The 11,741-nt window shown below is 28.8% G+C and overlaps 1 protein-coding gene across 1 annotated transcript; it reads right to left on the bottom strand.

The window, feature by feature from the left end:
- Positions 1-74: 74 nt before the first annotated feature.
- Positions 75-6,494, bottom strand: LOC123294027 (DNA repair protein Rev1). The gene is given in 10 exon segments (XM_044875095.1): positions 75-216; positions 312-1,558; positions 1,969-2,224; positions 2,655-2,773; positions 3,267-3,589; positions 3,679-3,953; positions 4,418-4,651; positions 5,094-5,547; positions 6,005-6,326; positions 6,408-6,494. Coding segments are annotated over 10 exon segments (3,429 nt in total). The 5' UTR covers positions 6,465-6,494.
- Between the last annotated feature and the right edge of the window lie 5,247 nt (positions 6,495-11,741).

The following is an 11,741-nucleotide window of genomic DNA, read 5'->3' as shown; positions in this document are numbered from 1 at the left end:
TGAAGGTAAAAAACGATCCTAGGAGATGGAGAATATTATTAAAAAAAATATAACAAAATAAATAAAAAATGTCTTTATGTACAATTTTCGCATGCAATTAATTTACATGATGCTAATTTTGCTTTATATTGATCTAACATTGACTTTTGAATTCCATCGATTATTGTTCGATATGCACGATGCCAGTCACAATTTCTTTTATTTACTATTATTAACCTGGAAAACAAAATATAGATAAAAAGTCTGTGAAGACAATGAGTTGAAAAACGTTTATAACACTCTTAAAAGAAACTTTTTAAAATTCTACCAACCTATAAAAATATTTAACAAATTCATATAAAATTTCAATTTTTCTTTTATAAACCAACTGACAAACATATTTCAATACCATATCGATATCGAATGATTTCGGTGTTAATTCCAGCGAAACCCAATCATTAATTAACATTTTAACATCTTTCCAATCCATTGATTCAAAAGTATTTGTAGTAGTTTCCTTTTTAGTTTTATTTCTGTTATTTGATGATTCTGAGTTATGTTCTCGAATTGAAGGTTTCGTATTGGTTTTTGTTTTTTGTTTATCATTTTCGTTCGATTGTAATGTTTTTGTATTATTGTTTTGTTTCTGAACAACCGAAGATTTCGATTCTGGTATTTTTAAATTATATGTGCGCATTACTTCCAAACGAATATCATCGGGTAAATTATTTAAAACTTCTTGATCTATTTCATTATTTGATACGTTAGTTTTCACAGAGTTTCGATTGAAATTGTTTTTTTCGATCGATTTTATTGAATTTCGATTTAAATTGTTCGCAATAATAGATTTTACCGAATTTGTATTATTTATGTTTTCTTTTTTACTCTGATGCATTACTTCTAAACGAATATCTTCGGGTAAATTATTTAAAACTTCTTGATCAATTTCATTACTCATTTCATTGGATTCGATCGAGATTTTATTCAAATTGTTCTTATCAAAAATTTTGTTTGAATTTTTAAATAAATTATTCTTATCGGTATTCTTTGTATTAACAATGTTTTCTTTTTTGCTCTGATGCATTACTTCTAAACGAATATCTTCGGGTAAATTATTCAAAACTTCTTGGTCAATTTCATTACTCATTTCGTTGGATTCGATCGAGTTTTTATTCAATATGTTCTTATCAGTAAATTTTATTGAGTTTTTAATTGAATTATTCTTATGAGTCGAATTTACCGAGTCTTTATTTATAGTGGTTTCTTTTTTACTTTGACGAATCACTTCCAAACGAATATCTTCGGGTAAATTATCCAAAAATTCTTGATCAATTTCATTATTCACATCGTTAAATTCTATTGAAATCTGATTCAAATTATTCTTATCGATAGATTTTATCGAGTTTTTATTTAAAATATTTTCTTTTCTACTTTGATCTTTCAATTTATATTCTTTGATAATTTCTTGTCGAATGTCTTCAGGTAAATTATTTAAAAAGTCTTCGTCGATTTCTACTTTGTTATTCGATGTTATTGGTCTATTATTTTGTAAATATTTTGATATTTCATTTGTTTCCACCTAAAATTCCGTTAAATATTAGTCTGTATATCTAGAATAATCAGTGACCGGATTTTATATGCTCTAAATGAATGGAGAAGTCTTAGAAATCGAATAATACTTGGTTAACAGATCAAACATAGGCGCAGCTGCATTACCTGAACTTTCAACAGAAAATAGTATATTATAAATTTTTACAGTGGGGCGAAAGTTGACATTTTCCACCCGGAGTTGAGAAATAGAGCAATTTAATTTATGTATTCTCAAAAAAGGCGAGATATCAGTATCTAAAAAGTCTATCCTTAATTATTTTTTTTATAAATTACAACAGATTCAGCAAAGATTGGAAAAACCACAAGCGTTAGCGTTTCTTATTTAATAACTTTCTTTACTGCCCGAGTACGATGTTTCGTTTCCATTAATAGACTTACCTTTTTCTTTCCTTTTCGAGGAAAATTTTTTTCTACTGTTAAATTTTCCGATTTAGCTATCTCAGAATATTTTTCTATTTGTTTCGTTGCCGGTGTGGTAACGTTTGCTGACGTTGGGTTATTTAAAAATTTTGCTAATTGATTTGGTAATGCTGGTTTTTGACTAGATAATTTTTCTAAACGTGAAATATGTATTCCAACTCCGCGTAATTCGTATGGTGGTATATTTAATTTTTTCCAAATTGATAAAATTTCCCTGAAAATGTTAAGGTTTTACAATACATCAAAATGTTTTAATTTTTTAACCCTCGACTAACAAAGAGGAATGTTATAAGTTTAACGTATCTGCGTATCTGCTTGTGGCATCGTAGCTACAAAATGAATGAAGCTATTTTGATTATTTGTTCTTGTTTATTTGAAAGTTAATTTGATCGAAAGTGTTCTTAGCTATGTTTCAAGTTCGAGTTTAAGGTTCCGTATCCGATAAAAACTATAAAATAGGTGATGATCTTCAAACGACTGAGCAGATTTTCTTGAAACTTAGCTAAGAACACTCTGGATAAAATTACCTTTCAAACAAACAAAAATCGGTTCATCCGTTTAAGAGCTACATCGATCAGACGTAATTTGTGTCGCGGGTTTCTTTAAATTTTTAATATATGTGTTATATTGGAGAGAGAAAATACCTTTTAATTATATTTAAATCATCTGTTGCATTTGGTAGCGTTGATGATCTGGTAACATTCTCACAAATACCATGTCCTAAAAATTTTGTTGATTGCACTGGAGCATCTTTTGCACGAACCTATAGTGGAAAAATAGAAGAAGAATTTGCTTTAAATCGACTAATAAAATAACAGATAGTTACTTAAAGTTAAGGGTTTACAAAATAAACTGCAAGTCTTGCTACCAATCTTAGATCAGAAAAAATGAAAGGTTAAGGAATCGAGCCCAAATGGGAGCAATTACTTCACTATATACGAGAAAAGATTTCTGAACGAAGACCGAGAAACAAATCACGGAGACTTACTGGCCAAATATCTGACTGCTCAATAAAAAGCGTAAATCAATTTGAGGAAATAATTTCTGCATATTTTGTCATAAAAAATGAATGCGAAAACCCTCTCTTTTTCAAAAGATACCTTCGGATCAGCAAATCTCCAATCAGATTAAAATACTATTGGACACCAGAAACCCTTTTAAAACAAAGGAGATCAAATTTGTCGCAACATAAAGTCTCTTTAAAATTTAAAGGCTTAAACTTAATTCGAACTAATTTTATTAATGCTAGAACGTACCATTAACTTTAAAGAAATACATTTGCCTTTTTTATGAATGTTAATAAGGCGTGAATGAACTTCCGTGCACAATTGATCAAAAAATTTGATAGCATCTTTATTTGTTTGAAATCGTATTCCATAATTTATTTCAGCCGATATTGATTTTCGTTCATGTTCCAGCATTAATTTTTTGTCATCAATACCACGACATGAATCGTAAAAATATTTTCCAGTTTTTTCACCAAATTTACTTTGTAATTGTCCTAAACTAATTTCTTGTAAATCTTTACATGTTGTCACACTCATTTCTTTTAATTGATTCGAATGGGCATGTCCAACACCTAACCAAATAAAACGGGTCAAATTAGAAAAACTTCAGCCCCAACTAGGAATCAACAAAAATTTATTATTATATCCTTTTATCTCTTACCTGGTAAATCAGAAATTTTAATATTTTGCATGTAGGTTTCAACATAATCTGGTTCTAAAATGTATTGACCGTCAGGTTTTGCAGAACGTGTTGCTAAACGTGCTTGTAAACGATTACTACCAAATCCGGTAGAACATGGACATTTTGTTTTCTCTCGTATTTCTGTACGTATGTAGGTCGCCCATTGTTCAACAGATCCACCAGTATCGTTTAGTAATTCTGTGATATCGACGTACATTTCATCGCAACTTACAGCTTCCACTTCTAAAGTGTAGCTTTAAACATTTTTGAAACAAAATTATAAAACAAGGTAAAAAGTTTTATGAAGCAACAAAATTGCGATAGTTTGACCTCTACTATTTTTGAGATTAACTCGAGTTACTAATCATCACAATTTGATTATTTTAGCTATTGATAAATGATAGTTTAAACTTTAAATTGGAACTACTGAAAACGGGTTTACTTCCTGTTTGAATTAGTAAGAATTATTATCGCCAGTTGGCGCGGTTTTATCTAATTCGAATTTGAATATTTAAATTGATCTTTAATAATGGTAAGTCAAGTACTGCCATCTGGTAGTTTAAATTAGAAATACTGAAAACGGATCCACTCCTGTTTTAATTATTATCGCCAGTTGGCAGGGTTGAAATTCCCAGTTATCAATAATGGTGAAAGATTTTGGTAAGATTAAATCACAGCGTTAGAAAATTTCTTAGATGTATCGTAAAATTTTAATTACCTGGTAACGGTATCATAGAGTATATTTGAAATACGAGTGTATTCATTAAAATCATATGGAATTGTTTGCAAATTTGGGCAGATTGTAAACGCTGTCCCCAAAAACATTCCATTCTTAACACCCATAGCTCGTGCCTCATAGCTACATGATGCTACTTCAGACATTGAATTATTTGCTTGAACTGCACCTTCAGAATCCTAAAAATGACCAAATCCTTTTTTCATATCTATTTGTCTTTATTTTTTTTAAGATCAGTTTTCATAAAGCGACAAGATCGCGGCGATATTACAAGCTTTTATTGCGCTTCGAATCATCCTGATATTTTTAATTGAAAGCCGGCTTTTACAAACAAATAGTCATGTATGAGTGACTCATAGAAATAATTGTTTTCTACTTTTTAGCACAATAAAATATAGCTCTGCTCCCTCCGCCTAAAATGCTCCCTGCCAATAGCCAACCTCAAGGGGACTCGCTAACGTTACACTAACAGAGAGGTTCGCACATGTTTTAAAAATTAATTTAAATATCGGAAGTAACCGATTAGCGGTGATACTTTTTAAAATGAGTAAATAATTGCTAGAATATGTGAAGAAAATCATCGTGATAGGAGTCGCTAGATGAAATTAAGTTTTCAAATTTATGATACCAAGGATGCAGGAACATATCAGATTAGGACAAGGATATCTGCATTTTAAAATTTACTTGTTTCGCTCTTGAATGTGTAACAGCAATTGGTTTTCCTCTCAATTCAGGACGTGTAAGTAATCCCACAGAAACGAAAAAGCAATCCATATCGATATGCATGATAATTTTATTAAAATCAATTCGATTTTCATTTTCAGGATTTTCTAAAACGTATTGTCGAAATTTTTCTCGAGCTGTAGTAAAATTAAAATCCGATTGTTCACGCAGATCGGTGATTTTCTTTTTAAACATTGTACCCAACGTTGATATTAAATGTAATCGAGATTTATTATAAAATTCATTTAAAAAGTTTGGATCGTTTGCTGTTAAACCTGAATATTGTTGATCGCATATTGTTGTATCATTCTTGGACGTTGATTGTTGTAGTAAATTCAATTTTGGTTGAGTTTTACTTTGATTTGAGTACAATAAGTATGGCTTATAATCTGAAGAAGAAAAACAATATTGGTTTTTACTTTCATTCATTTAGAGAATCGAAAATCTTTTAAAACCAAAACTTTACCCAGAATTTGAATATTTTTTCAATAGAAATAAATAATTTACAAGTAGAATAAATTAAGTTGTATTATAATTTGATTTGAGCGATTTGAAAATGGAATTTTTGATATGAAAAGCATAACATAATACTTATGAGAGGTCAAAATGTAATTTTATTTAAAATTATGAATGAGTTTTTATTACAAACATATAGGGGGCATTAACGGAACACCAACTCTTTACTGGTGCTATTTATATATATTTCGACCTATAATATACAGCGTATATCACAAGTCACGCCGCAGCTCTAGGGAATGGATTCTTTAGATCAAAATATGTTGAAAGTAAATATTGGCAAAATTTCATTTAATTTCAATTTGGGTCATTTTGGCTGTAGTTACATACCCAATAATTTATTAGCTTCAATACTATCTGAGATCCAAGCGGGTTTCACAATTTTAACATTATTGCCCAACTGTTTAACTTTTGTGTCTGGTAATATGGATGCAATAATATGAGTGGTTTCAGAATTCTGATAATGATGAAAAACACCTCCATGTAAAGCCATTAAATATTTTAATTCCTCTGAAGAAGGTATCGTGTATCCATTTACAAATATTGCTATACCTTTAAAAATATCTGATAATTTATTATTAATTTCGTTTGATGTTTGTTTTTCATATTGTTCCATAAGTTTGGATTTTTTTGCACCCATATATCCTCCTTCCTAAATTTTTTGGATAGAATTTAACGAAGTGAAATTTGGAGGTTAGTAAAACAATATATTATTTTTAAAATAAAAACCTACCCATGCCCCAAAGCCATTATCATCGTCTTCATTGTTTCTTCTCTTACGTCTTCCCATTTTTAAATTTTAAGAATATATATTCGTATTACAAATTATATTTGACATTTAACATTGTAAGTAATAACATTGGTTTATTGACATACAGTGGCTCCGTACCACAGACTTATTAAATAAAATAAATAAAGACCGCCTCCTTCTTGTATGAAGTGGACAAAAAAAAATTTAAGAAGTCGACGTAATTAAGATCCATAACTTATCCCATCCAACATGAATTTCCACTTCTATAACTATAAGGAAAACAAATTTATACACATATAAATGTGAACAAAACCAAATGTAGATCTCGAAAAATAACATGAAATGAATAAACCTCATTCCTTGTTGCATTTTATAGCTCATATGTATATTTGCCCAAGCTTTTACTATATATATGAATTTGAATTTGTTGCTTCTTCTGTTTGGCGCTATCGTTTTTATAATCAAGTAGATACACAGACTTATATCATAAGTCTGTGGGCAGGCGGACATTCACATGCTCATAGGGGTAGTCCAAAGCTTTAAATACACCTTTTAGCTATGGTTCAAACCTAGTTCAAACTGAAATAAGGTAAAAATGTATATATAAAGGTAAAAATACGAATTTTGGATTTTGATTGCGGTGGATTTGGATTACGGTTATGTGATATGAGAATTAAAAAAATTCGATATATAAATGAGCTTTTTATATTTCTTAGAAAACTCTCCAAATAGACATACAAATCAATGAACAAAGATGGACAAAATACTATTGAAAACGTAATTAATAAAAAATTACTTCAATTAATTTGTTTTAAGAAAATGAAATTTATTTTGATATGTTTTGAAATAGCTTTAAAAACAAACAAAATTCGAGAAGATTAACCAAGATCTTTTATGGTACTAAAATTCAAAAATCACAGACAAAATTGAATAACGATTTACAAAATTATCCGTTATCGAATTCTATACGTTTCTGAAAAATTTCCATGCCATTAAATTTGTAAAAGTTGAACGAATACCAAATGAGTCTAATCGAACATAAAAAAATACAAAAACGTTTATCAAATCTATTTTAATTTCTCTCATGTCTAATTTTTTTAATTATTTATTTATAAAGTTGCTTGATTAAAAATTGAAAAGCCTAAGGTTTTTAAAATTTATGTTTTTGGCATTAATAAAAAGCTTTACCATCTACAAAGTTTAATTTTAATTCTTTTTGATCAGTCTGCCTCCTACTAGAGCGCTTGTATATGTAGAGATTATATCGACCGCCATCTTCATTTAATTTTTCTGAAAGCACCTTTTCTTTATAGCACCACTCTGACAAAAAAAGTAACGAAAAATTTCCACAATATTATTATAATGAGTGATTTTTGAATGGGGACCTCGAGTTTGGTTTTTTCTCGGAGCCTTTTCAACTCTACTTTCGGCCCTGTCCAACGTATAGATAGATATATGAGAACCATGTACAATTTTTAGACTAATTAAACCTGATATTTGGTTCAAAAAATAAATCGGTTAAAAAAAACAATTTCGTTTTTTATCTGATTTACAAACACGTTTTCGTTGCTTTTTTTTCACCGGGAGAACTGCTACCAGACAAAATGGCCATCAATAATAATTCTACTTATAATATCTTACTTTCTACTACCCCATTTATCAAAAAACAAAACTTCAGTCGTAAGTTTATTTTCGATATTATTCGAGACGTAATAACAATTTTCCAATGTTTTTCGTGTTTTGTGTTGTCTATCTACAAAAGTTTTCAATAATAATAATATTCGTAATAGTTAATAATTGAAATTTTTTTTTTACAAATAAATTGTAAATCGATCGATATACTCCCTTTTTTTATTAATTATCGAATGAATCAATCGATTAATTTAATTAATATTGTTAATTATTTACAATAAATATATAAGTTTTTTTTTTGTTCAAAAATAAATATTTACAACAAATTGGGAATTAATTAAGCTACCAAATTTTTTTATGGTTGAAAGAGGATTACATAATACGTTTTTTTTTTTTTTTTGAAGCTGCGCGTAAAATTAATTTGTATTATACAATATACATATTTTTTCTATTGCTTGTTTTTAGTATTTAATATAAAATAAAAATTATTCTCAAAGTATAAAAGAATTAACTGTATACTTTGTTTATGCGAGCCTTAAAATTGATGTGCAACTAGATTTTCTTGGAAGTAATACGATTAACTTTTGTTTTCATACGGTGGGATTAACAACTATCTTAAAGTTACTCTCTGTAACTAAAAGTTACAAAGGCAAAGTTATAAATTTAAATAATTTAATTTCGACAAAAATTTTTTTTACAAATTTTCTGTGCGAGATCAAAGGTTAACTTTTGATCCTACACTCTAACTTTTACACGCTAAGCCTAAAAAAATGTAAAATTTCAATGGACTTATCGATTTAACATACAACTAGCTACCTTAGGTTGGCCCAGTCTATTTATTAGATAACTTAAAAGCCATTTTGATGTAACGTTATTGTATTTTTACGACTTCTATACAAGTAGCCGCTTCCAAAGAAAACCATAGTAAAAGCTTTGCGCGGAGTTATTTTTGTGATTAAAAAAAATCTACATCTAAGTTTTAGCGCTTCGCATAAGCATAGTATTTTTCATTCAAACTAACAGAAGCTACTAAGTGAATCTTTAAAATTAATACGACAAGGCATAGTACATTACGCCTAGTTACAGGAACTTACAATACACATTCCAGACGTATTTTTAATAAAAATAATTTGTTTATCACATTTGTTTTATATTTAAACAAAAATATCAAACATTATGGAAGCCTTGATAATACCCTATCGTAAAATTCAAATCAAAGTAGTGATATATTAGAACCGGTATAAAAAGAACCATATTAGAATTATTATTAAAGGAGCTTAATGCGACCATTTCGCAAGACAAACTAATACTTATCGTCAAACAACAATGGCTCATAAAATTGGTAAGTTGGCTATTTAATTTAAATAAGCAAATTAAGCTTATTTCCGCGGAAAACCATACACAATCGATATGTAATTGTTTTTATGGCATAAATATTTATTAGTTAACTATAGCTACAAAGGGGTGAGTGGGTAGAAGTTTGTTTCTATCACTACTCAGAGAAAGATTCACATTAGGAGCAGCCATTATAAAATGAATGAATAAAATATTTGTGTTTGTTTATTAAAACTAAAAAATTAAATTTTTCTTTGGTTTGATTTTAATAATTTAATTCTAGATTTACACCAGGAGGATGAAACTCAGATAGACAGTGAGCCTCTTAAATGCCAGCGTTTAAAATTCAATAGCAACTGTTTAAAATAATGAAATGTAGTGGCTGTCATGATAGATGAGATTAAAGTTTATCAATAATTGTAGGTCAGTCATGGACACAGGCGAATGTCCTCTATTACCCTTGACAACTTTTAAGTCGCATTTCCGGCGAAAGCTACGTTTTTCGAAAAAATGTTTTAAACAAAAATAGTTAGTTTTTTTATAAGGATAAACTTTCTAATTTAAAGTGTTATTCTATCTTTTACCGTTTTCGATTTAAATTGGCTATTATAAAGGAACGCGAAGTACTAGGTACAATCTGTTGTCAGAACATAATGTACCCCATCAAACTCTACAACTTTTGTTACAGTTATTTTTTGATTGGTTAACTACAAAACGAGATATTTAGGTGTATAGATTAAAATGACCTACCCTGTATATACAGTTTTAAAGAAGATTTTTATGTAATTAGATGCATAATTTTTTTTCTGAATTTTATATTTAATCTTATAATAAAATTGTATAAAACCTTTTTTATTCAGGGAATGAAGTATCACAGTACCAACGATAAGAAACAAAAAACCACGTCAAAATTATATATTTACGCTGTAATGTTGGTATTGAAATAAGTACCTCTGGCCAATTATGATCAACCTGTATAACATTGAGTTTCATCCCTCTGATTAACATCAATCAGTCCATACACTTTTGTCAATCAATCCCTAGTATTTCGAATTGGAATTTTTGTTGTAAATTAACTTAATTCAATTTAATTGACATGTTATTTTATTAAATTTGAGAACTATAATCTAGCTATACACAATGGAATTTTTATAGAAAATTTAATCCACAGAATCAGTTCTGGTACATTTTCGTCACACTTAGTAGCAGAAAATTAAATTTCAGTCCCATCACACATTGATCCCTAGCCAACGTTTTGCTTGTTTATCAATAGAACTGTTTTGCCAATGTAGAGAAGCAGTGTATCACAATTATTGGCTACCATTTGACTATAATCGTATTTCTCATACAATAAGCATCAGAAGTCGTAGCCAAAATGCCCAGTACTAGGTCAGATAGGCACAAATCGTACACATTAACTTCGTTATATAGCTGAGAATGTGAGACATAGACTAAATCGCTAGACTTCAATACCATTTTTATTTTTTCATCCGATGAAATATGTTCGTTGTCAGCGAATATCCATGTATAGCTAGTTACCAAATATAAAAATGAATCATGAAAAAAAATCAGATTTTCAAGTTCTTTCAAGATTTATTTACAAAAAATTATATAAATCGTCCTAACTAACCAATACTCTTTTTTTTTAGTGGACGCTATCTCTGTCAATTCAGCTTTATTCTGTAAACAAGCGAAATTTACACAATTTTAGACCATATTTACAGAGAAATAGCTTTCTTAAAAAAAAGCGCGTAGTATAAGCGAAATATTTTCGACGGTCAATTTTAGCTGCAAAAAAATTGGATACGATGCAAAATTTATTCCGCAAATAACTTTTCTTTTTTTTAAAATTTGTTCAGATTCGAAGTAAAATGACTAGAAATTATTCATTGTTTTGAAACAGAAATAAATTTTGGATCATATTTGAAACATAAATTACATTTTCCTAATTCTTGTTATATACATTCACTGATTGATTTTTCATTCCCTTAAATCCACTCACAGAGTGGATTGATTTATTTCAGATATTTAAAGATATCTGACAAAATAATAATATATATTCAAGTTAAGAGAGGGGTTGGGGAATGGGTGATATTCAGATTATCAAGTTAATAAGTTTCAAATATTATGTTCAGACATTATTTCACTTTAAAATTTATTTAAAAGGAAATCGTATAGCAATTTTAAACTTTTATTTAAAAAACTAAACGTTAATCCCATCCAGTTTTGAACTTTCTATAAAATGGAATGATGGGTATTTAAGATTGTGTCAGGTAGATGTATTCTCGACGTCCAATATTAAAGGGTCTATTCACATATCCCTTAAGCAAATATTTTTTAAATTGATTA

Source organism: Chrysoperla carnea, chromosome 1 (genome assembly GCF_905475395.1).
Source record: "Chrysoperla carnea chromosome 1, inChrCarn1.1, whole genome shotgun sequence".
In the NCBI taxonomy this organism is placed as follows: domain Eukaryota; kingdom Metazoa; phylum Arthropoda; class Insecta; order Neuroptera; family Chrysopidae; genus Chrysoperla; species Chrysoperla carnea.
Note: the sequence above shows the minus strand (reverse complement) of the source record. Positions and strands in the feature narration are given on the sequence as shown.